The sequence below is a fragment of the Drosophila bipectinata genome, chromosome 2R (genome assembly GCF_030179905.1).
Source record: "Drosophila bipectinata strain 14024-0381.07 chromosome 2R, DbipHiC1v2, whole genome shotgun sequence".
Taxonomy (NCBI): domain Eukaryota; kingdom Metazoa; phylum Arthropoda; class Insecta; order Diptera; family Drosophilidae; genus Drosophila; species Drosophila bipectinata.
In genome coordinates this window covers 22979343-23004962 of record NC_091737.1, presented here as the reverse complement: position 1 = coordinate 23004962, position 25620 = coordinate 22979343, and the positions used below count along the sequence as shown (strand labels likewise).

The 25620-nt window shown below is 47.2% G+C and overlaps 1 protein-coding gene across 5 annotated transcripts in view; it reads right to left on the bottom strand.

The window, feature by feature from the left end:
- Positions 1-425: 425 nt before the first annotated feature.
- pk (prickle) overlaps positions 426-25620 on the bottom strand; it is a 62415-nt gene continuing 37220 nt past the window's right edge. For 2 of the 5 annotated variants that reach the window (XM_017238070.3, XM_017238071.3), the window contains exons 2-7: positions 20279-21663; positions 10056-10635; positions 8434-8547; positions 7051-7179; positions 6757-6960; positions 428-2863 (exon numbers count right to left, since the gene is read on the bottom strand). In XM_017238070.3, coding sequence (XP_017093559.2) covers positions 968-2863; positions 6757-6960; positions 7051-7179; positions 8434-8547; positions 10056-10635; positions 20279-21375 — 4020 coding nt within the window. In that variant the 5' untranslated portion in view covers positions 21376-21663 and the 3' untranslated portion in view covers positions 428-967. Of the gene's footprint in view, positions 2864-6756; positions 6961-7050; positions 7180-8433; positions 8548-10055; positions 10636-20278; positions 21664-25620 lie in introns of all 5 variants that reach the window. The other 3 variants (XM_017238073.3, XM_017238074.3, XM_043210345.2) reach the window with 3 other exon arrangements.

Genomic DNA, 25620 nt, shown 5'->3' with positions numbered 1-25620 from the left:
TTGCATGCATGTGATTGCTCTTACTTGGAGTCGGTTGCCAACTGGCTCTTGCCACTCCTGCCACTGCTGGCCCTATTGCTGGCGTCCTCGGATCGGGGGACCAGGTCTGCCATAATTTACCATCAACTTATTAGCTGGCAGCATGCAGAATTCCACCAGCCACCAGTTTTATTTTCGATTTTAATTTCCATGTACGGGCAGTAGTTGTTGCCTTCGGTGGAGGCCCAGCATGCAAATGCTCGACATGCGCGTAATTTGTATTCATTATCTGGTGCATAATTACAGGCCAGATATTAACAACGATCCCATCGAAGAGAGGCACCTATGTATGGTAGTCACCAAATGCCATGGAATATTAGGCTAAAGTTTCAGGAACTATTTTGTGACTCTCCTTTTAAAAGAACAATAATTTCTCTTTGAACACTTTATTCTTATGAATGTCATACAGTATTTCGGCTTAAATCTATATTATTGTAGTGTTTCATTAGCCCAATCGCAAGTCCTCGCAAAGAACTTAAATCTCTGAATGTAAAAGGTAGCCTTAAAGCAATCTCTAATCCTAGTTGATGCAATAAATATAAATATATACTTTATAAATAGGTTCATCTCCAAAATATCTCCTCTTGCTATAAAAATATATAGGTTGAAACATTAGTTGGCTTAACTAGGGATGTGTATTTGGAACAGATTTTCTCGTATTGTAGGGTTTCTCCTCCCAAGGAGTCTCATATGCAATGTGTGTGTAGACCTTAACTAGTAGTCGCCTTAATGTCAAGTTGAACTTTATTTTGCTTTGTCGTGTGGCAGTGGCATCCACTCCGCAGAATTGATGATCTCCGCGAGCGTTGTGGGCCACTTTGTTAGCCACTAGTTGGATTTGCCCAGGGCACCTCATTAATAACTCTGGATGGGATCTCCTTCTGCGTTCTGGGCTCTGATTAAAACGCCCTCCGGCCGGCCAGTTGCATCACGAGATGATGCAATTCTTGTCCTTGTCGCCGCCCATTTCGCTGGGTTTCCTCTTGCGATCGTAGGCCAGGGCATCGTTGGGCACGTAGCTCACCCTCACGCCTCCGTAGTGACGCCTCTGCGGCAGCTGGTACATCATGTAGTCCTCGGAGCTGGAGGAGCTTGAGGAGCAAGTGGAGCACACGTCCGACTCCTCGGATTCCTCTCGCTCCCTTTCCCGCTCCCTCTCCCTCTGCTGTCGGCTGGGCGACTTGTGGGCCTCCATCTCCTGCGCCAAGTTGGCAGACTGCAGGGCGGAGGGAGGACCTTGGTAGGAGGACGACAAAGGCTGTGCCGGAGCATAGGTGTCCGCCCGAGTGGTGGAGTGCGATCTGTGGCCACTGCCGCTGCGATGATGTCCTGATGAAGAGGACTTGCGTCGCCTTCTTCTCCGCGAATTGTGACCATGGCCATGACGTCCTCCGCTCTCGCGGTCTCTGTCCCTGTCCTTTTCTCTTTCCCTCTCCCCACTGCCGCTGGTTCCAGCTCCATTGCCTGAGTAACTCCTTGATCGGGGCAGCGTGTCGGGGATTCCCTCAAAACGTACGCCCTTCTTCTTTCCCGGCTCTCCGCTCATGGGGGAGGATGAGGATGCTCCGCTCAGTATGGACACCGGATGCATGGGTGCTTGCGTCGCCGACTGCGTGGAAAGGGGGGTGTTGAGTGACCTTTCACCCGCCGAGTGTGTGGGTGAGCCCATCAGTTCTGGCGGCAAGGCAGTGGACGCCACACTCAAATTGGGCGTGGGAAGTTCCGGCACTTCTCCCGGAGGCGGTGGCGGCGGATGCAGGATGTCCGCGTACTCGTGGTGCTGGAACTGCTGGGCAGAGGCATGCAAATGCGAAAGGTGCTGCAGGTGACCCTGTCCCTGGCTGTGACCCGGCATCGGACCTGTCAGTTCTGGCAAGCTGGAGGTGTGCGGTTGCTCCATTAGCTGTCGTTGCAACTGGTAGCTGTGGGTAGCACCCAGCGGAGGCTTTGCGGGCCAGGCCGCGTCCAGATTGGAGGACATTTCATTAAAGTTGTACACTCCATCGCGCTGCAGTTCCATAGGCTTGGGCATCAGATGGGGCTGGAAGTCGCCCGGGGAGTTCAGAGGCGACAGGTTCTGCGAGGTGCTGGAGGCGCGACCGCCCGAAAAGTCCGTCAGGTCCCCACCGCCCGGATGGTGGCCGTGCTCCAGGTCCTTGACCACGCCCGCATCAGAGTCCGAGGTGGCGTAGCTGTGTCCCTGCTTGGTGTGGTCCAGAAGGGAGAGTTCCCCTCCTAATCCCAACAGACTTCCACCTCCGGCTGCTTCCAGCTGCTGGCTCTGCAGCTGGTACATGGCCTGGTTGAAGCTGGCCTGGTGCTGCTGTTGCTGCTGCGGCGACATGGGCGGTGAGCTGGAGGCGTGGCTGCTGGGAATACGTGCTGGCGGAGCTGCCTGCGCGTGCGGTGGCCGGGGGGATGAAGTGTACATGCCGAGACCTGTGCCAGTGCCGGTTCCCGAGCTGTCCGACGGCGTGGGCGGTTCTCCTTTGCTGCAGGCAATGGAGCAGTAGATGGCCCCGCGGCGAGGCAGGAAGGCGCGACCCAACAGAGAGCAGCGGCAGGTGTTGCACGAGAAGCACTCGTCGGTGGCATGCCAGTGCTGGCCGTCGTGGCTCATCTGTCCCTGGTCCACGCCAATCGCCTCCCCGCAGTAGTCGCAGTATTCGGCAAACATCGCGTCGAAACAGTGAAGGCAGTAGGGCTTGCCGTCCCGCATTATGTACCGCTGGCCGCCCAGTTGCTTGTCGCACTCGTGGCAGGCGAAGTGGTTCATGTGCCACGCCCTGCCCTCCGCCTCTGTGCACTCGTCGGCCAGGATGATCTGCGAGAGAAAAAGGGTAATGGGAAATGGATTAGTAAGCATATTAAGGAGCTGTATCTCCTAAGTAAGTAGACACTTCTAGTTATAGGTTTTCAAGTTTCTAGATTCTAGTTTTTTATTCTCCAAGTGGAATTCTAACTTAAAGCAAAATAAACTATTATTATGCATTCTAGCTGGCACTTTGGCAGTTGCCGAGCTGCCAACATTTTTGTCGGCCGGCGAATTCCTGGCTGACAGACGTCTGTCATTAACGAGTTAACTGCCACATGAACCATGATTGCATATTAAGGAAATCATATTCAGGTAACTGAGCATTTATGTAACTGTCCAAATAAACGAGTGGCAGACAAGTCAAGCTGTGAAACAGTCATACGGCTTTCGGATTAAATAATACAATTCTAGTTTAGATCTTAGTCCAAACAAGAAACGAAGGCTAACTTCGGAAAGGAAAACAAACCCAATTCTCACCCGATTCTCAAGTGGGGATCTTTCCCTATTGGGTCCACAGTGATGCCTATATCTTCCCCAATTCTACTCCGATTCTTAAGCGGAGTACCTTAAACGATTTCTATACCGATTTGCTACCATTCTGCATCAAAATCCCAAGACGAAATATTTTTTAGATTTTTTGTCCATTTTTCATGATGGATCCTTGAAAATGGTGTTTTCCCCTATGGGGTCCATAGTGATGCCTATATCTTCCCCAATTCTACTCTGATTCTCAAGCGGAGTACCTTAAACGATTTCTATATCGATTTGCTACCATTCTGCATCAAAATGCCAAGACGAAATATTTTTTAGATTTTTTGTCCATTTTTCATGATGGATCCTTGAAAATGGTGTTTTCCCCTATGGGGTCCATAGTGATGCCTATATCTTCCCCAATTCTACTCTGATTCTCAAGCGGAGTACCTTAAACGATTTCTATATCGATTTGCTACCATTCTGCATCAAAATCCCAAGACGAAATATTTTTTAGATTTTTTGTCCATTTTTCATGATGGGATCCCTTGAAAATGGTGTTTTCCCCTACGGGGTCCACAGTTATGCCTATATCTTCCCCAATTCTGCTCCGATTCCCAAGCGGAGTACCTTAAACGATTTCTATATCGATTTGCTACCATTCTGCATCAAAATGCCAAGACGAAATATTTTTTAGATTTTTTGTCCATTTTTCATGATGGATCCTTGAAAATGGTGTTTTCCCCTATGGGGTCCATAGTGATGCCTATATCTTCCCCAATTCTACTCTGATTCTCAAGCGGAGTACCTTAAACGATTTCTATATCGATTTGCTACCATTCTGCATCAAAATGCCAAGACGAAATATTTTTTAGATTTTTTGTCCATTTTTCATGATGGATCCTTGAAAATGGTGTTTTCCCCTATGGGGTCCACAGTGATGTCTATATCTTCCCCAATTCTGCTCCGATTCTTAAGCGGAGTACCTTAAACGATTTCCATATCGATTTGCTACCATTCTGCATCAAAATCCCAAGACGAAATATTTTTTAGATTTTTTGTCCATTTTTCATGATGGGATCCCTTGAAAATGGTGTTTTCCCCTATGGGGTCCATAGTGATGCATATATCTTCCCCAATTCTGCTCCGATTCTCAAGCGGAGTACCTTAAACGATTTCTGGATCGATTTGGTACCATTCTGCATCAAAATCCTAAGACGAAATATTTTTTAGATTTTTTGTCCATTTTTCATGATGGGATCCCTTGAAAATGGTGTTTTCCCCTATGGGGTCCACAGTGATACCTATATCTTACCCAATTCTGCTCCGATTCTTAAGCAGAGTACCTTAAACGATTTCTATATCGATTTGCTTCCATTCTGCATCAAAATCTCAAGACGAAATATTTTTTAGATTTTTTGTCCATTTTTCATGATGGGTCCCTTGAAAATGGTGTTTTCCCCTACGGGGTCCACAGTTATGCCTATATCTTCCCCAATTCTGCTCCGATTCCCAAGCGGAGTACCTTAAACGATTTCTATATCGATTTGCTACCATTCTGCATCAAAATCCCAAGACGAAATATTTTTTAGATTTTTTGTCCATTTTTCATGATGGGATCCCTTGAAAATGGTGTTTTCCCCTATGGGGTCCACAGTGATACCTATATCTTACCCAATTCTGCTCCGATTCTTAAGCAGAGTACCTTAAACGATTTCTATATCGATTTGCTTCCATTCTGCATCAAAATCTCAAGACGAAATATTTTTTAGATTTTTTGTCCATTTTTCATGATGGGTCCCTTGAAAATGGTGTTTTCCCCTACGGGGTCCACAGTTATGCCTATATCTTCCCCAATTCTGCTCCGATTCCCAAGCGGAGTACCTTAAACGATTTCTATATCGATTTGCTACCATTCTGCATCAAAATCCCAAGACGAAATATTTTTTAGATTTTTTGTCCATTTTTCATGATGGGATCCCTTGAAAATGGTGTTTTCCCCTATGGGGTCCACAGTTATGCCTATATCTTCCCCAATTCTGCTCCGATTCCCAAGCGGAGTACCTTAAACGATTTCTATATCGATTTGCTACCATTCTGCATCAAAATCCCAAGACGAAATATTTTTTAGATTTTTTGTCCATTTTTCATGATGGGATCCCTTGAAAATGGTGTTTTCCCCTATGGGGTCCACAGTGATGTCTATATCTTCCCCAATTCTGCTCCGATTCTTAAGCGGAGTACCTTAAACGATTTCCATATCGATTTGCTACCATTCTGCATCAAAATCCCAAGACGAAATATTTTTTAGATTTTTTGTCCATTTTTCATGATGGGATCCCTTGAAAATGGTGTTTTCCCCTATGGGGTCCATAGTGATGCATATATCTTCCCCAATTCTGCTCCGATTCTCAAGCGGAGTACCTTAAACGATTTCTGGATCGATTTGCTACCATTCTGCATCAAAATCCTAAGACGAAATATTTTTTAGATTTTTTGTCCATTTTTCATGATGGGATCCCTTGAAAATGGTGTTTTCCCCTATGGGGTCCACAGTGATACCTATATCTTACCCAATTCTGCTCCGATTCTTAAGCAGAGTACCTTAAACGATTTCTATATCGATTTGCTTCCATTCTGCATCAAAATCTCAAGACGAAATATTTTTTAGATTTTTTGTCCATTTTTCATGATGGGTCCCTTGAAAATGGTGTTTTCCCCTACGGGGTCCACAGTTATGCCTATATCTTCCCCAATTCTGCTCCGATTCCCAAGCGGAGTACCTTAAACGATTTCTATATCGATTTGCTACCATTCTGCATCAAAATCCCAAGACGAAATATTTTTTAGATTTTTTGTCCATTTTTCATGATGGGATCCCTTGAAAATGGTGTTTTCCCCTATGGGGTCCACAGTTATGCCTATATCTTCCCCAATTCTGCTCCGATTCCCAAGCGGAGTACCTTAAACGATTTCTATATCGATTTGCTACCATTCTGCATCAAAATCCCAAGACGAAATATTTTTTAGATTTTTTGTCCATTTTTCATGATGGGATCCCTTGAAAATGGTGTTTTCCCCTATGGGGTCCACGGTGATGCCTATATCTTACCCGATTCTGCTCCGATTCTTAAGCGGAGTACCTTAAACGATTTCTATATCGATTTGCTACCATTCTGCATCAAAATCCCAAGACGAAATATATTTCAGATTTTTTGTCCATTTTTCATGATGGGATCCCTTGAAAAGATTCCCAAGCGAAGTACCTTAAACGATTTCTGGATCGATTCGCCACCATTCTGCATAAAAATCCCAAGACGAAATATATTTTTAATTTTTTGTCCATTTTTCTGATGGGATCCCTTGAAAATGGGGTTTTCTCCTATAGGGTCCACAGTGATGGCTATATCTTCCCCAATTCTTGAACTCACCTCATCGCAGGCCGAGCAGCGCGGCTTGAGGGTCTCGGCGTGGTGGCGTCCGCAGTACATACGCCCATCCCGGTGGAAGTAGATGAGGTCCACCAGGAGCTCCCGGCAGATGCAGCAGGCGAAGCAGGCTGGGTGCCAACTGGCATTGGGACCCAATCGAGTGGCAAACACGGCTATGTCGCCCGTAGAAATTAGTTCATCGCACTGCAAGGTACCGTGGGATTACGTTTCGGATTAGATCTCAAGGCAAATGTGTGGCAAAGACACATGAGGGGGAAGGGGGCAAATACTTACACCGTCGCAGGGTCGGGCGCTCATCAGCTGCCGCACGTTGCCGCGGCCCAGGGCATCGCGTTTGCGTTGCGTGGAGAAAAGCCGCAACTCCTTGCGCTCCTCATCCGTCAGTGAGTGACAGTAACGAACCTGCAACGACAGTGAGTAACTGAAAACTGAAAACTGTGGCTTTTCTTGCTCCCCACTCGGACAGGGAAATCATATGTTCAAGTGGGAGCCCCTATACATCCCCAGAAACCGTGGGCAGAACCACAGCCTCAAGTGATCTTTCCAAGAAGCGGGGCCGGCAACCGGGGCGAACGGGCGGAGATTGTTTGTCTCGACTGAAGCCTGCAACCTAGCGGCAGACAACCCAGAAATCCCAGAAACGTAAAGGTGAAACGGTAGCCAGTAGCCAAGGCTGCCCATCAACGCTTTCCTCCCCTCAGTCCCAGTCTGCCACACCCCCTGCCATTCTGTCCCCTCCAACTAAAGTTCCATCAGCATCTGCATCTGCCTCATCTCAAAATCCAACTCCAACTCCGACTCCGATTCCTAGTTTCCAGCTCAACAGTCTGCGGTCAGCGTCTCGTTTGTGTGCTGTATGCAAATTTTTTTCGGTTGCCTCTACTTATTTTTTTGGGTTTCTGCTTTTTTTTCGGGTTGGCCTTCAATGAGTGTTCTAGTCATCGTTAGCCAGAGCAGATCCCAAATCCCAAATCCGCAAACCCCAACCCACGTTACTGATATCTGGGAATCCGCTCAGCCATCCAGGTCTTCATACTCAGTAGTTGTGTAATTTTGCGGGTATGAGCGGGACTTACTGTAGAGTTTTGTATTTTTAATAAGAAACTATGAGTTTTTCTGGGTTTTTTTCTAACTATCAACTTTTCTAACTAACTATCATATAAGATTATAGGTGGCCGAAAATGGTAACATTCGAGAGGCGTTTTTATCGGTTCCGATCTATCGGATGAGTATTAGCCAAGTTATGGCTAGTTTCCTCCAAGCTTAGAGCTCCTGGTCTAATAACTACAAGGAAACCCTAAGTCGAGACCATTCCCATTTGATTTTGGTGATTTTTGTGGCCTGCGTCTGCTCTAAATTCCGCACCACAGTCACCTCAGTCTGGCTGCACTTGTTTTCCCGATTAATTATCGGTGACTGAGACCCGGATAGGTGACTCGTATACTCGTATGTGGAAAATGGTTGAAAAATTTGACTGTGAAATGTCATAGCCGTAATTCGAGTTGGTTTCAATCACGATAAAGTGGCCGCCATGCGATGCTAGGCTCCTTCTCTCTGAATAAATGCTGCTAAATTGACAGGTCCACCGGGGAGGGGTTCAGGGGCGGAGTTAAGGAGGGCTTGCTGGTTATGGGGGGGACCTCCCCCTTGACTTACCTCGTTATCATGCGGCGGAAGTTGATGCAGCAATTGTCGCACACGATACTGCTCCCCCGGACTGTTGACATATGGCACTTTGTCGTCGGGTATTTGCGAGAAATACAAGCGAACCTGCGGGAGAACAGAGAACAGATAGTGGAGAATGGAGATCCGCCGAGTGGTAAGTACATTGCGGAATGCCTAAATACAGTTAAAGAGCCTCCTCAAACGGGCGGGACAAAGGGTTCGGTCCGGAGTCCGGACCGCAGCCCGACTCAGCGGGCAGAGATTTTTGATTTTATTACGCTGATTTCCCGCCGCTCCAGGAGCGACTGCCTCTCGGATGGCTTTTCCATCTGAGCCAGGTTGAAAGGTGCACAACGTGCTAAGCCAACTTTATTGGCCACGCTTGCAGATCGCTGCAAAACGTTCTTTCATCGGCGGGGAAATGCCAACCAACTTGGCTGCCTGACTGCCTGACTGGCTGACTGGCTGACTGACTGACACTCGGCTTATGCCGCATCAACGTAAATTGCTGCCACATGACTGTAAATAAATTTTCAATTCTGTTTGTAAAGTCACACAAGGCACAAATCCAGAAAAAAAACCGAAAAACGAAACGAACTGAAAGAAATGCCATCCTAGACATTTGATAGGCCCGATGGGATGGGATGGCTCTTTTTTTTTTGCAACGGAAGTCAAAGAGTTCAACCCGAAAAAAAAGATTCCGAATTTCAGAGCCGCCAACTGGGAACTGGTAACTGGTAACCGGCAACTGGGCGCTTCTGCCGGGCAGATTGTGAAAGATTTATTTGGCATTGTCGCATATTTTACGCGAATAATTTACGAGTTCGTTTCGTTATTCGAGCGCCTGGCAAATAATTGAAAAAAGCAGCAGCGACTTTTCGGCCAGAGCGCTTTCCAGCCACAATTGAATTGGCCATTAAAGTCAAATGCGAATTGAGGAATGGCAGGGTCCATATACACTGAGTTGGAGTCGGACTCGGACTCGGACCCGGGGCCATACTTTCATTAGCACTATCTAATTCGACGGATAGTTGGACTAGACCTTCGCCTAATTGACACGCTTCAATGGGACCGGTACCCTACCATGGCAGAGTGCAGTCAGTACAGTAGAGATTCTATAAATTGAATTTTTCCTAAAGAAGGCTTCCTAAAAAGGCCTTAAGAAGGTCCTATTAAAGGACTATCAAAAACAAGCAATATTCTTTGCTATTTTCAGTTCTTAGTTTTAATCTCTCTACAAAGTTCTAGCTAGAGAGTCTAGACTGTACCCCTCGTAAGGCTGTTCTGGCCACTAGTGGCTGATTTATGGCCTCGGCGTGTGTATTTATTTACAGCTGGCTCCGAGTGACAAAATAACGCACAATAACTCAAGTATCCCGCTTATCGCCAGCCCACAAATCTCGTCTGCCAGCACGAGACTGTGCCCTTGGCGCTTCTCGCTGCAATCTTTCGGACTTCGTGGCCATGCAAAGACATCATGGATGTCCAGGAACAGCATAGGCACCCAGTGTGAGTTCTCTTTGGTTCTTACTTGGCCAGTATGTGGAGGCAGTACACTTGAAGGCTCTTTAACCTTAAAATCCTCTCCAGAAACTATCGGAAGCTGAACTTACCTGATCAGGCCGCAGTCCAGGCGGTACCCAGGTGTACTCCTCCAGGGCGCACCCGCTGTCGTCGTCCGAGTGAGACTGCCGCTGCATCTCCATGTGTGGACCGCCCAGGAAAGGAGGGTGTACCCCAGCGGAGGACGTGCCGCCAGCAGGGTGGTGCATCAGCGATGGCGGCGACGGAGAGGACAGGGCGGGCGACATCTGATGGTGCGGAGGATGGTGGAGCGGTGGCAGCTGGGCGTTGGAGTACTTCGGATTCGTGGAGCTGCCGGGCGAGTACTGGAGTCCACTTGGGGAGGCTCCGCCGGGCATGTTACCGGGTCCGGGTCCCGGCAGCTGCTGGTGGTGTGGCGGCAAGTACTGCTGATGGCGCTGCAGAGGCAGTGGGGAGGTGGGCAGCAGGCCGGCCGCAGTCTGGGCCGCGTACAGGGCGCTGGCGGATGAGCTGCTGGGCAGACCCAGGCCGCAGCCGGCGAGGGCGGGAGCCGGGGGCAGGCCCTGGCCACTCGGGGAAAAGTGGCGTGGCAAGGTGGGAATCTTCTGCAGATACGAGATCTGCGTCAGCGGCGTCCGGCTGATGGGCCTGCGAAGACAAAAAAGAACAGAACGAAAACGTGACTTAGACTCCAGGCTTGACTAATCGAAACTTAATTAAAGTTTTCGAATTAATTAAAATATTTCCCGTCTTCGGTATGTCGAGGGCTTTAAGGTCAACAGAGGAAAAGCTTGAAAAAAAATAACGAAACAAAAAACATGATAATCCTAGCCACAAAGCCGAATCATATTGTTAATGGAATATAAAACCACATGGAAAACATTTATATTGTTTTCCTTTTGTGATACGTTGGATTTATGCGGTTTTTCACTTCCTATTTCCCGACAAGCAAAGCTGTCAATTTTAGTTTGCTTTTATGCGTTTTTTTTACCAGCTCTGTGCACTTTTTTGTGCTTTTTATTTTTGCTTGTTTTTTATGCGAGGACAATTGTAGATGGGGTTTTGTTTTTGCAAACGTCAAAATGAAAAATATACGCTTCATAGCATTTACACAAACAAATCGACGGCTCTGCGTTTCTGATAATATGGTTTTTTTTGCCGCCAAGCCCGCAGGGCTGTCGTCGTTGTCATTTTGCCATTATTCTGATATTGTTAACCCGACTGGCCCTGTATTCTCTATAATCCACGTCTGGAGCTCCTCGCAATTTTTAGTAGAGTTATGGAAATAATTTTAAACAAAAATGTGAAATAGAAACCATCAGTTAAGGTTATAAACCATGTTGTGGCCCCTGAGGGCTGTTTTTGAATGAAAATTTAATTGATTTCCCTCCGAAAAACTATTTGATTTCCTCACTCCTTTAAACTACTAAAGTTTCAAATTTTGCAATAAACTTTTTCCGTTGAAAATGCACAATTTTTCACTGCGACTTCCGGAAAAATGAACACGCACCATTTCATGGCAGTGCGCTGTTTGGCTTTACAAAAGGATAACTGTGCATTGTGCAGATACACACACACGAATTTGTATCTGATGGATACAGGAATGGAGTGGGACTGGGACCGGGACAGGGACGGAGGCGGAGGCGTGGTCTGAACTGAACTCAAGCGAACTGGAAATGCGAGTTCATGCGGGCGTTTTATCAAAACAATGCTGTCCGCCCTTTTGTTGTTTTAACCCGTGAATTCTTTCATTCCTTCACCAGCCATATCCCGATTTAACATTTTCCAATTCCATTTCTAGTTCAGCACCAAAGGGAGCTCTGGGGGGACCCGTTGATGTGTCAATAGCTGGACGGGCGCTATTTGCCATGCGGTTGGCCAGTAAATTAATTGCGCAGATTGCGACATTCAATGGGAAATAAACCCCAAAAAAATCGCCTGACATTTGAATTTGAATTTTTGAGCTTCAAACGCAAGAATGCGTGGTGGCGGGGCTGCACAATTGGGATTTGCAATGGAATTGCACTACATTTCATTGGGTCTGTCGAGGGGGGCGAAACAGAGGCGATTGAAATGCGAATCCAAAGTCGCCGGCTATGCACGTGCAACATGCCCCAGCTGGAGACCCCATTGCAGCAAGCCAAGTGTTGCCTGCTGTCAAATCAGCCGTATTCAAAACTCAAATTACCGGACCGGACCGGCCAGTGCCTCTCCGTTCCCAGTTCCCAGTTTCCAATTCCCACTTGAGCTGAAAACTGCAAAAGCCCGACTCCGGGCCATGGAACTACATTTTCAGGGAGTCTGTCTGGCGAATTTATTGTGCAGCTTGGCTTTTCCATGCCGGCGACCTGCATTTCTCTTTGGCCAACTTTTTTCTGGGACCAGCACAAATTTATTGTTGACTGCAGCGAATTGCGTAAAATTGGCAAGGCAATTGTGGCAAGTTTCAATTTGGGGCTGGCCGATATGGGGACTATGAAGTTATTAGGGGAAATGGAAAGTATAACCATATTTCTGGGTAGGTATTGTCTCAAAAAAACGGGTCAAATGCGGGTTTGTATAACAAGATAATACAAACACTACAAGTACTCATGGCTATTACAGGAATTAAAATATTAAACCATAAAAACTGAGGCTTAGTATTGTGCAACTTTGTTGTAAGTAAGTAAGTAGCCAGCGGCAACTGGAGAGAGACACAAAAGTGGCATCGCCTGAAGGAAAAAGCCCGCCAGTTCTCAGCCAGTCTGGTCGGCAGCTGTTGACGATATTTGCATTGATCGACGGCGGAGGGCTACGGCTTCGACTCAATTACTTTGGCAGTCGTTGACCCAGAGAACTGGTTTCTCGGTTTCTCGGAGCCCCAGTCGGTGCGCCTGGGAGACCCTTTGGAAAACTAGTTCACAGCCCAGGCAGTATTGGGCCATTGATAGCCATGGTTATAGATCGTGGTAGCCATGGAATCCAGCTGCAGCTGCTTGGACCTCCTTTAGTTTGTGGCAATTGTGGCAAGTGCCTATATTTAGCCGCGTCTGGGCTTTATCTGGCATCCAAATGAACGATCATTTGGTGGCGGTCGCGTTGACAAATTGCCAAAGAGCTTGAGCGATGAGCGACGGCTCAATGCTTGGCTAAAGACAGTTTAGCGAATGGATCTCCAGGGGATCCAAGGAGGGCGGGCAGGTGGCTGGCAACGAAAGAGGAACAATGGCCAAAAAGGTTAGCCCCAAATCACTTTGGCACTTTGTGTGCGGTTTTCTCAAGTCATTTGTGTGATTTGGGTTAATGTCGGAAGAGCAGCACCAGCAGCAGCCGAAAATAATCGTATATGGTATATATAAACCTGCTAATACATATAATATGTATCCACAGCGAAAGTTACACCAACCTTAACACTGGGAGAAATAAGATGATTGTGTGCTATAATGGCCAATATTATGGTTTATCATGGAAGCTATCTTATAGTAAGTACTCTGTAATTTTCCTTTGTGTAATTATTTAATATACGGCTTCAGTGGGGAATTCAGGGACAGGTGTCGCACCATCAAGACTTGTTTGCTTTTAGTTTTACGACATCTCTCAGCTGGTCAGCCAGGACTGTCTGTTGGCCTCTATATCCTTTTATTGTTTTACTATCCCTGGCCGAGGAGCAACAAAACTTTATTAAAAAAGGTTGGCCAGCTTCGTTGGCAGTTGCGTTCGTGTTCGGTGCGATTGTCATAAACGATTTTTGAATTGTCCATAAAAATTGTCCATTGCCGGAGCACTGGAGAGAAAGGAGCGGTGGAAAAAGGTCGTAAAGTTTATATGGGGGAGAATGTCCATATATACTCGTCTACTCCCAGCAATGCTTCGCATTTTTCCTCTCGACCAGCACGTTTTGTTCTGTCTGCCTTGTCAACATGACATTTGCCGTGTTGACATTTTTATTGACTTTGGCAGGCACCAGGCAGCAGGCAAACGCTCTTTTTTTTCTCATCTTGCCACACATGAAAGTTGATTAAGAATGTCAGACTGACGGTGTGTGGTCTCTTCCTAGGTGCGTTTATTACGCATACGCCGCGTGGTACTAATTGCCGACTCTGCACTGTACTAATTCTTTTACTCCTCCTCCTCTTGCTCCTCGGGGCTACCACCACCCCTTTCAATTTGCCAGTTTAGAAAGTTGCATCATTGCGGCAAATTGCGTTTGGCTTATCTTTCGGCCACAACTAAACCAATTAAACTTTGGGGCGGTCAGTGCACATTGCCACTCATTGCAGGCGGCAAATATGTTGCTGCCACATTTCTGCCTGCTTTTCTCAGCTCTGCTCCGGCCTGGACTGGCCTGCTCCTCTTCATTTTTTTGTTCCCCCTTTGTTTCTTTGCTCTGCTAACGGGCAGGAAAATTGTTTCCCGAGCGTGCAAATTTTCACAGCTGCAAATAGCAACAACAGCGTCCCATCCCGACCAACTATGCCAGCAATTTGTGTGCTAAGCGGCAAACATTGAAGGCCTCCTTGCCCCGTTGCCCCGATGCCTCAGTCCCAGTCTCTGGGAGCCAAAGACACCGCGCAACACCAGGCAACACGAGTAACATCTAGCAATACCCTAGCAACACTAGCTTGGTTCAAACAAAAGGATGCACTCGAAAAAAATTTAGAAAATATAATAAAGGGCAGACCTTTTAGCTAGTCCCTCAGAGAGTCTTTAGATAGACTTTAGCCCTGACTTTAACCATCCTTTTCTCACCGTGCACCTGCAACAATAAGCAGGTTTGTTGCAAGAACCTCCACCAAGTGCACACGCCGGACGCTCTCGTAATGGCCAGAAGAGAAATTGCATCATCAATGCAAATTCGGTGAGCTAAAGGCGGCGATAGGAGAAGTTCCAATTTGTTTTCATGGTAATTGATTCAAGGCATTATTTTTTATTCGAGCGGCAGCCAATTAATTTCGAACTTTGTGGCAAATACATCAAATCATGAGCTGCTGAAAAAAGCATATGTTGTTCTGGGTCGCCCACCAGGTAGAGCCTCTTCCCGCAAAATATATACATATACATATATATGTATATGTATAAACCGATACCCTCCCTGGCCCACTCAACACCCTATGTGACTGTGTGTGTTCCAGAGCCGGAGCCTACGGCATTCATCTGGAAACTGGAGACCAAAGAACGAAGACTGAAGACTGGAGATGGAGAAGGCTGCTGCTTCTGCGGTCGTTGTCTTTGGTCTATGAACTTGTTTTCCCCAGCTCGGCTATGGAGCCCCCCGTCTCGGGCTGGCTTTTTAATTGAAGCCGTGTCTTTGGCTGTGTTTTTGCTTGCCATGCTTTTTGTTCCTTGTCGTCTCACCGTCTCGTCGCGTCGCGTCCCGTCTTTGGGCATCTCTACGACTTTTTTGATGCTTCGATTTTTATACATTAATGCTGCCTTTATTGCCGGAGTGATTATGCTCAATTTTGTTTTTGACCATAATTACATTTCGTTACCTTTCTGGCTAGCCCCCTTGCCAGCTCCCCATCCGGCCATTCGGCCATCCGAACGCATCCGTTAGGTTGCGGAGCTGGGGTTTTTGATTCGGGCACTCTTGCCATGGTTTTTATGATGATTTGGTAAACAAATTGGCATTGATTGATTTTATTCCGCTGTGGGTCCGAGCTGTGCAAACACGGCGAGTGATGGAAATCACGCTTCGAGTGTTGGCTTCGAGACCTTGTCCAGAGCCTATCGGGTATCTATCGGATACCCGTCCCGAAGGTCGGCCTCCACTCACTTGGAGAGCTTCCCGGAGCATGTGATACTGTGATATTGGCGGCATAAATCAACCGCTTATCCATGGCCAACAAAACTGCATTCAAAACTATAATTATTAATGACACATTCGGATGCAAAAACATGTCGGCAGTGAGCCTTTTGCCAGGCTCTCTACCACCAGCCACCAGCCGAATCCGATTTGATTTATGTGGCCGAGTATTTGCTGCAAAACTGTTCACAAATTAACCGTAATAAAGCAAACTCCTGCTCCTGCCGCATGTTGGCTTATTTTGATTTATGGCCAACTGAAATTGGAATCTAATTTCTTGGCCATTAACAAAACCAGCAGCAAAGAAATTGTGTTCGTCTGCCTACGCGATGCAAGTTGCACGTTGCAAGTTGCAAGTCGGCCGGCCGAACAAAAAGGATGTCGAGTATTTTGGTTTTGGCCAGAACCTGACCATTCCCTCTGGGGAATTAGTTCTGGCTCTCAAAGTTTTAGTACCAATGATTGGTCTGAAGCCACAAATCAGATATGAATTCCCACCAGAAGACCGTAATTAATCGCAGAAAGCTCTCCGATTGAAAAACAATAAATTGCAAAAACCTGAAGAGTATTCCATGACTCGACCTCGAGTGGCCAGCGTTTCCTCCTACTGATTTGGCTCGATGTTTGGCAAAAAGTTTAAACGGTAAAGTGCACTTTTGCACTAACTGTTCTCGGTGGCATGCTGTTGACAACCTACCTGATGTTGGCCAGCAACAAGTCTTGGCCCCTTGGCAAAGCAGCATGCTGAAATAATTAGCCGCTAATTACATTTTATTAGATGCCCTGACAGTTAAATGATGCAGCACATTGCAGGTTGCTGCATTGTCAGGATGGACCGGGGAGCTGGTAATCCCATCGATTTGTCACTCAGTTGACTTCTGGCGATGCCAGAGATCGGAATAAATATGCATATATGGGGTTTGGATTTGAATTTATGGTCCGTACGCCCCTCGGGCCTCTGGCAAACAATGATAATGCCCCAAAGTTCTGGGCTTATCGCGGTTAGTGGATCGCCTTTGGAGGGGCTCTCCGGTTGGGATAGGAAACCCGCTTCGGGGCAAGTTCAAGAGCTAACGAGGCAGGAATGCAAAGAGTGTTAATGCAGGCGGAATCTTGCCACTCGCCAGCAAGTTGCAAGCAGCCAGTTTCTTAGTTGCAAGTTGCGAGCACCTAGCTGCGAGTCCAGTGGCATGCAGGCAATTTAAATGCAAAAAGTGAAGCTGTCAATAAAAATTACGCGACTACCTCCAGTTGCCAGCTTGCCCCCCCTTCCCTTGCCACTTAACCGGCTCCACAGAGATACACCCAGCTATTAATTTATTGGCTTGCGTGTCTGTGTGAGTGCGTTAAATGTTTTATTAATTAGTTGCCGGGTGCTGGGCGGGCGGAAATTATGTACATGCCGCCGAGGTATCCCAAGAATTCCTCCAGTGTGTTTGGCTTGATGTGTCAGTCAAGTGTCAACTTTCGGCTTAACTAATCCCCAAAAATCCCTTCATAAAGATTCAAACTGTAGTGGGTCCACCGACTCCACGACCACAAAGCGATCCGCAACGAATGGCTTTGATGTGGGCGCAGACAAGTGGAGCTAACAATAACTGATTTCAATTTTTTGCCCTCCCGCCCGGTCGCCCGGTTCGTTTGAGCCACTTCTGACAGCTCGGCTTAAGACGCTTGAGAAATCCCCCTGGCAATATGTCGGAGTCGCAAAACACAATTAATATGCGACGCAGTTGTGTTGGCCATAAATGCGTATAAACATGGCCAATGCCCCTCCCCACGAACCGCCGCTTTGAGGCAATTAGCATGGCTAACATGAGCGGAGACGCTTAATGGCCTTGCTTTATTTTCACATTACCGCCAGTAAGACCTGAAACTCAAAATGAACGAAAACAAAATCATATTTTATCGCCGTGCATAAATAAATCACTGGCAACGTTGCTCTTGTCGCCATTGTTGTTGTTGCATCGCACTTCTCTGGCGCCAAATAAGCTGAAAGAGCTGAAAAAGCCAGTTGGCCAATTGTCTGGGCCAAGTCATGCAAGTTGCCGCCACCATCAGCGTCGCTTTGGCTGCACTTTGTTTTTGTAATTAAGTTGCATCTGCAACATAGCCAGAGCCAGAGTCAGAGTTGCAGCCACGCCTCCCAAGCGAGTAAGCGGGCATTTGTCAGAGGCGAGGCTGTTGCAACTTGCAGGCGAGTGCCCCTAATGGCTTTGTTAATTAAAACCAAAATCAATATGAATGGGTTGCAAGATCGCAGTGCTCATTTTGTTGTAGTTCAGAAAATCTGTTGCATTGATGCAAGATAAGATGCATTTATAGAACCCAACTCTATCTCCTTCCAAATACCATAAACATGTCTTTCTACAGATTCCCAGGAAAATTTCTAGGCATTGGCTTTTTGTCATTCCGGTTGAAGAACATGTCATAAAAGTGGCTCCAACGCCCCAGCCACGCCTCCAAGGATCCCGGCTAAGCTCCGGAGATTTATGCGCCACTCGATGGCAGTTAAGATTGAATTGAATGCTTAGACACGGGCTGAGCAGAAGGTAATTGCCAGCGCAGAATGTGAACAAACCAGAAGCCATTTGGCTTCAGCCGCAGCTGAGCTGAGCCGCACAAATTATTGCAGTGCAATTTTTTAATATCTTCATTAAGCGCTCTGAGGTCCGGACAATTAAAAGAAAAGGCACAGACCAAACTGGATTCAGAATTCCCGGTTTTGCATGGCGATTGCAATCCCAGTGAGAATTCATTCTGCGCCAAAGCGGTGAAAACTTCATCGATGGCAGCCGCTGGGCTTCTGGGCGAGAATCGAGAATCGGGAATCGGGAGAATCGCGTGTGGCTACCGGATTGTGGCGGTAGACAGATTGGGGTGGTAGCCGTGTCAGGGGCACATCAAAACGGCGTCTGTTATTATTATTAATTATGCTTTGATTGCCTTCGCTGGAATCGTTTGAATCGCTTGAAAAAACTTGGAATCTCTTGGCAGATCTTGGAATCGCTGGAGGTTCCTGTTAGCAGGCCGTTTGGCAATGCAGCTCCCGAATGAATCTCTAATTTGTGGTTGCCAAAGTTCATCTTCATTATCTTCATTGTAGCAAGCATCATTATCGTGGTAAGCCGGTACCAACTAATTGAGTTGTGGAGCTCTTTTCTCAAACTCTGAAACGACTGCGGTCGCCGAGTTCGTTGCCTAAGTCTTTTGTTTGCCCCCAAAGCCTTGCATACTAAATCAAAGCCCTTAAATGTCCATGGAAATATATGCCAATATTGTTTTTTCCACCCGACAGCCCCCAAAGGCACAATTCCCTGGCAGAATGGCTGAATGGCAGAATGGCTGAAAAGGAGGAAATGTCATGCGGCTGGCTGCGGGAAAACAATCGCCGACCATATTTCATAAGCTGCGTGCCTGCCATCCGCAAAACACAATAACTTAGGCTTAGGGCCCGATATTTGCATGGCATTATGCAAAATCATGACATGAAAGCGGAGCTCGCCGTAGCAAGGCACTAAAATTGCTGAAATGCAGCCACTCTCTTGCCTTACTTAACTCCCAGCTCCCAGCACTCGGCTCCACTGCATCTGCATTCGCCAAGAGGAACAAGGCCTCTGGTAAATCACACTTTGGCAGTTGTCGTCGTCGTCGGCTGTGCCCCATGTGCGTTGGGCCCTGGGGCACATGCGTCGTATGCGTAACCCGAGTGAGCCCGCGTAAGTGGAAGGCGGAGGCCCGTTTGCCGTTGTGAGTGATGCGTATGAAAAGATTGGGCTGAGGGGCACGACAGGAGCTAGGGGGCATGCAACTACTATACTCGAGTGCAAGGCAGCGGATCGGATCCAGACAGCCAACATCAATACACTGGGGCAAGTTTCTTAGGACTTTAAAGGATGTTTTAAATAAATAATTTTTATTTTTATTAAATTATGAAAGAATTTTCTTTAATTTTTGGTAAAAGAAACAATATTTAAACAGATTTTGTTGCTAAACAAGGTACTTAATATCTAAAACCTGTCTCTTTACTGTACTGTAGATACTTTAATGTTATTTAAAAATAAAAAGATTAATACCCCATCAGCGGACTTTCTCTGAGCCGATTTACGCACGCCTGTCACCACTGTCTTTGGGGTTTCAGTTTCAGGCTGCCACGACAAGAACAAGTTGCCTCGGGTAGTTGCTTTGCCGCTGCTGCTTGTTGCGTGTACTTTGCGGTTCGTCTCGGTCGCAGAACACGCAATGTGTGTTCATTGACTCCTGCTGCGGCATCAGTATCGCTATCCGCCGCCTTGCGCAACAAGTTGATGCCGCGCGGCATCTCCTCCCGACCTCTCGGTAATCAATCATTGCGGCCAACAAAACTTATGCATTTAAATTGTCAGCAGATACAGTGAATGGATGCAGCATTGCATGTACACGGTACACCTTGCCCTCTACAGAAGAAACCACCTCGAAGGATGCCAAATCGCATCTGACAAATGAACTGGCTGGAAAGTTACTCACTCATTTGACTCCTGCTGGGCGGCAGTGACTCCGGTAGCCACTTCCGCTGCCGTTGATGTTGCCGTGGCGATGCTCGTGTCCAGCTCGTTGAAAGTGAAACTGATATCGTGGGGATCCTTAAACGGCTTCATGCTGCGCGGTAAACTCCTCTGCCGCAGGCTCAGGTTCAGAAACTGTAGATCGCCGGCGGTCAGGGGTCGCATTGGTGGCTCTGGGGTTAGCTTTTGGTTTGGGGTTTGGGTAATCCGATTCGCTGGCGGTGGCGGCAGAGGTGGCACCGGCCTCTGCTGCTTCTGCTTGGGCGGTAGGGCTGGCTTTTCAGTGTCCTGCTCCGGCGGCGGCAGGATCTCCTCTTCTTGCTCGATAATCTCTAGAACCTGGGCCGTGCCCTCCTGATCGGCAAAGAACTTGGACACATTCTCGCTGACCTCGAGGGGACCGTACCGCTTTCCGCGCACCAGATCGCCCAGATGATCGGCATCGATGCCGAAGAGAAAGGGATCGTCCAGCACCGTGACGCGAGCATTCCTCTGGGTCTGTTCCGTGTCCCCGGGTGAAGGTGGAAGCGAAGGCTTCTCGCCTCGTACGTGCGCCCTCAACGATCGCAGAAGCTTCTTGCTGCGTCGCGGGGAGGAGGAGAGCGGAAAGAGGGGTCGCCCTGCCCCTGGAGAGGAGCTGCCCTTGCCCGCCTTGGGGGCACCGTCGCCCAGATCAATGCCATCGTCCGCATCTTCGCCAGCATCTAATTGCGACCTGATAAGATCGCAGCCGACGGTGTCGTAGTCGCGGTCCTGATTCCGATCGCCGGGCTTATTGTCGGGCTCCTGATTAGCGTCCGCCAGGCGCTGGGCCGCCGCCTTGCTATAGAGCTGTCGATAATATTTCTGCTGGTCGCCGTACAAAAAGCAGACGCGCCACCATTGTTTGCATGCCAGCAAATTGGCGGTTCGTGGCACCATCGCTGGCTCCATGCTGGCCGTGGCAGTGGCATTTGCGGTGGCACTGGCACTGGCCTCTACAACCTGGCCAGAAACAGCCTCCGGGCCGCTGACTCTTCCTGATCCTCCTCCTCCTACGGCCGCTGACAGGCCGGTCATGTTGCTTATTATTATTGTTCTTGGCCCGTAATTATTTTCTGGTCTCTGTGCCTTTTCTTGTTAGCAATGACATTCTGCTCTTTTAACTGTTTTCTTTGGGGCTTTTTTTTTTAAGTTTTTATGGTGCTTTTGTTTTAAAAGTAAATTAAGGTTTGTTAGGAATTTAAATGAGTTGTTGTGTTTTTTTAAAGTTTGGTTCTTGGATTTTAGTTGCGATTAGTTCCGGTTATTTGTTGTAGGATTTATTTACATTTTTTCCAAATTTTTTAGGCTTAACTAAGTTCTTTTCTTTAGAATGGGTTATAAAAGAATATTATTATTCTTTGTTGGCACAACTTGATGGGTTATTCGTTAGGGTTACACATGGAGAAAACTCGACTCCTTCAGAGGTGTTATTTAGTTTCTGGAAATATCTTTATCTTTAGGTTATCGCTTGACACAGATACAGATACAAAGCCCGAGGAAAACTCCGCTTTCTCGACCCGAATCCAAAAAACACTAAACAAAAGCCCGCCGTGTTGATCGATTGCCTATAATTTACTTTCCAACTAGATGGAAACCGCCGAAGCATGCTCTTAACACTTTCCCCAAACCGCACACGGAAGCTGGCGTCCGAGTGGAGCTGGAAGACTTAATCAAAGTGTTGTAGACACTGGAAATTGGCAGCTTGAACCCTTAATAGTGATTGGATGTAAAGGCAAATAGCGCTGCGTACACGCTTACGGCTTACGGCTTACGGCTAGAGGGGAGATGATAATGGACATCGGACAAGGTACTGCGGACATCAGGCATCGAGCCGATTAGTCACGCCTCTAATAAAGACACCAGACACGTAGTGGAGGAGAAAATGTGGAAAACAGCTCGGCTAAGTGCGAGGCCAATGCAGTTTTCCATGGCGGCGATGCCCTTGTCAGATAATAATAACTTCATCTTCATCTTCATCATCATCAGCAGCATAAGCAGCAGGGGCAGTTGCTGCAACTGCAACTGCCTCAGGTTGAGTGGTAGCCGCCGAATGCCTCAACGGCATTGCAATTCCAGCTTACCACCGATGGTTGCACGTACAAACGTATTCGCAGTCGTACTCTGTGAGTCTCTATGAGTGCATCCTGCCAGTGTGTGTTGCCAGCCGCAATCTTCGTCTCCATCGCAATGCCAAGTTGTATTTGAGAGTGCATTAAGCTGCTTTTAGCTTAGTGCTCGCAGACTGCCTTAATGGAGTCGACAAAAAGGCAGGGTCTTGGCTCATATTTATGAGATCAATGCCATGGAAAGGCTGTCAATCAAAAGTGGAGGCAATATTTATCAGATTACCACCAGAGATCAAAGATCACTCAGCGAGAGAAGGGGCCAAGGGAGAAGCCAGAAACAATATTGACGTCTCTGTTTTCTTACAGAAACTTGCAATTATTTTTTAAAAAGAATAACTGTCTTTTGGAATTTTTAAATTAGATATATTATTGTGATATGCTAAATAGACGAAACATAATTAAATTATAAAGAAGAACAATTGCAGGCAGAGGCGAGTGCCCTCGGAGCCAGGAGGGGGCATGTGGTTTCCGGCCAACTGAGAAATGGAAGATGGTTTCCAACCGCAACATAGTCTTGGCCGCAGCACGCGATCCCGGCCAGATTTGCAGTTAGACGGCGGGTGTGATTAGAGCCCAATGAGTGGGTAAGTGGGGGAAACCAGTTCTCCGAATGGGAAAAAGCGGCACTTGAGCGCATGATTCACATGTGCTACTCCACTCCAATGCGATTAAAACGCGATCACACAATAATCATAAAGCAAAAATGGAGACCAATGCCCAAACAAAGACTTCCGGCGATGGAAGGCCAAGAATGGATGGATCAGATCGTTGTGGATGTGCCGCAAGGCACCGTTACAATTTATTGCTGCCTCCTCTGGCTTGGCTTGGTGTTCGACATGTGTAAGTGACGCCATCGATGCTTGTCGCGTTATTTATCCGATGCTAAATTGCCGGCGTTAATACCCAAGCCCGTACCTGACCCAGTGGCCGAGCCAGAGACTGATTGAAATCAGACTGACAAGCGGGTCTAGTTGGGCAACTGGCTAACTGGGCGTATTAGTAATATGCGAGGCAAATACAGAAGTTGCCTATTACATTGCCATTATATCTGATATTCCGTATGACTGGCGGCTCTGTCATCAATCCCCAATTGCAATTACCCTGGCTAGTTGGCCAGGACTGAAGTAGAGTGTCCGAATGGCTTTATGGTAGCCTTTTATTGCCGGGCATTTGTCTAGTTTCAAGTTTTCATGGCCAGCGGCTGGGAAACTGCGTGGAAAATGACAGACAGATGCAATTAATTTTATGGCTACTTATGCAGATTTTTCTCCGAGTGTAATTTACTAGCAATGCAGGTTAAAAAGTCAATTGCTTGTCTTGGTTTACTTTCCCGGCCAGCAGTTAAGCAGCTGAAGCCGTTCACCGCGCGTCACCTTTTGTATTCGCCTCCGTGTAGCGCCCACTTCTCTGGGGCTTTGGGGTCTTCCACCGAAAAGCCACAAAATTGTGTTATCAAGAATCCCATTCAGCGTCGGAAAATCTGACATATCTATGGACTTATCACTGCCTACCTAAGTGGTTTAGAAAGCCGCGGTGCAGACATGACAACTCATTCTCGCTCCCGAGCGATGCAACTGTAAAGTTTCATAATTTATTATGCAGTCGGATGGCACATTTTCCGATATTACCATACGAAAGCCCGCCAGATAAACAATATAAACAATGAGAAATATGCATTTAATAGCGGACCACGAGGCTGGCTTCTTTCCGGTTCTCGATTCTCGCCAAGAAGATGTCTCACTTGCTAATGGATTAACTTGTTTGTCTATTTTACGGCCAAACTATAATTTAAGCCTCTGAAAGCTCTGGCTAGCTGGGCCGTAATAATTACATAGTTTAGGCCGGCCCGCTAGCCAACTAGTTTTAGGGGAAAGCCGAGCCCAGGCCCAGTCGACAGGGCTTGGATCTAATGAGCCATTGTCTGGCAGTCTCATATTTCATTGGACCAGATAATAATCTCACGCCTGCCTAATCGGGGAGCGCGGTGCTAAATGCCTTTTGTCTCCGACCCCAGAAATTGATTGCTGTGCTCACAGATCGAGTTTGTCTCTGCTCTGCTCGAATTCCTTCTCGATTTTTTTTTAATTGAGCTTACATAAGCCCCCCCGATCTGGTGGGGCAAAGTGAAAATGAAAATCCAGCCAGGCACGCCTACTAAACTCCAAGAGTGTGGGCGGTTTGGCGGTCTAATCGGCACAGCACTCGTGTTAAATGTCAAATGCAATCAAAATAAGTCGAGGAGAGGCATGGCATGGTAAATAGCTGCTCCATTTTCCGGGGAACCCGTTCTTATCTGCACGGCAGATGGTTGGGAAAAATAACGCGAGCTGACAGGATGACAGATCAAATTGGGTTTTGCGCACACACATATCGACGGCGTCCGCTGCTCGGCGGCGTTATTCCCACATTTCAGAGGCAGTATTCATTTACGACTTCCCGCTTTAAAAGCTCATAACGCGGCTTTATTAATTTACATCCCGAATTTCGCCTCAGTGTGATGAATGGATTAGGATGGAGGCCTGACTATGGTAGCCTGGGAGCCATGGGAGATGTAGAAATACCTTTTTAATTGCCACTCAAACTGGACTCGAGACATGTGTAATATGCAAATAATGGGACAAAAGACGGGGCCTGACATAACGATGGTAGGGTTCGGGTTGTTGACCCACTGCTAGCCCCCCAGAATCTTTGTTATGCTAACCAAAAACGTTAACTGTAAAGCTCCAATCTTCGAGAGAGATTCTTAGCTGGTTTCTCGCCGTGTATCTGTTCATGGTCCAGCAATTGTGCGAGGAACTGGCCAACAAATTAACACGCCAGTTAGTTAGAGGCGTCGATTGGGGTTAAGCAGCCGTGGCTGCCCCAAGTGAGGGAGAAAGTTGATGCAGCCAGAGCCATAATTGAGACTACTAGTTGCCACAACTCGGCCATAAACAACAGTTTTATTTCGACTTGCCCGCCGGCCGTCGCTATATAATTATGAAGAATTTCTTAATAAAGCGGCGCGAAAATTGATTTGGTTAGACGGGGGACTGCGTGCCACAAGGCACCATAACTAAAGGGGCCCCACTTCCTTCATGGAGTGGAGCAAAGTCGGTTTTTCTTTTCCACCTGGAGTTTTATGGTCTAAGAAAACATCTCTCGGAGGAATTCG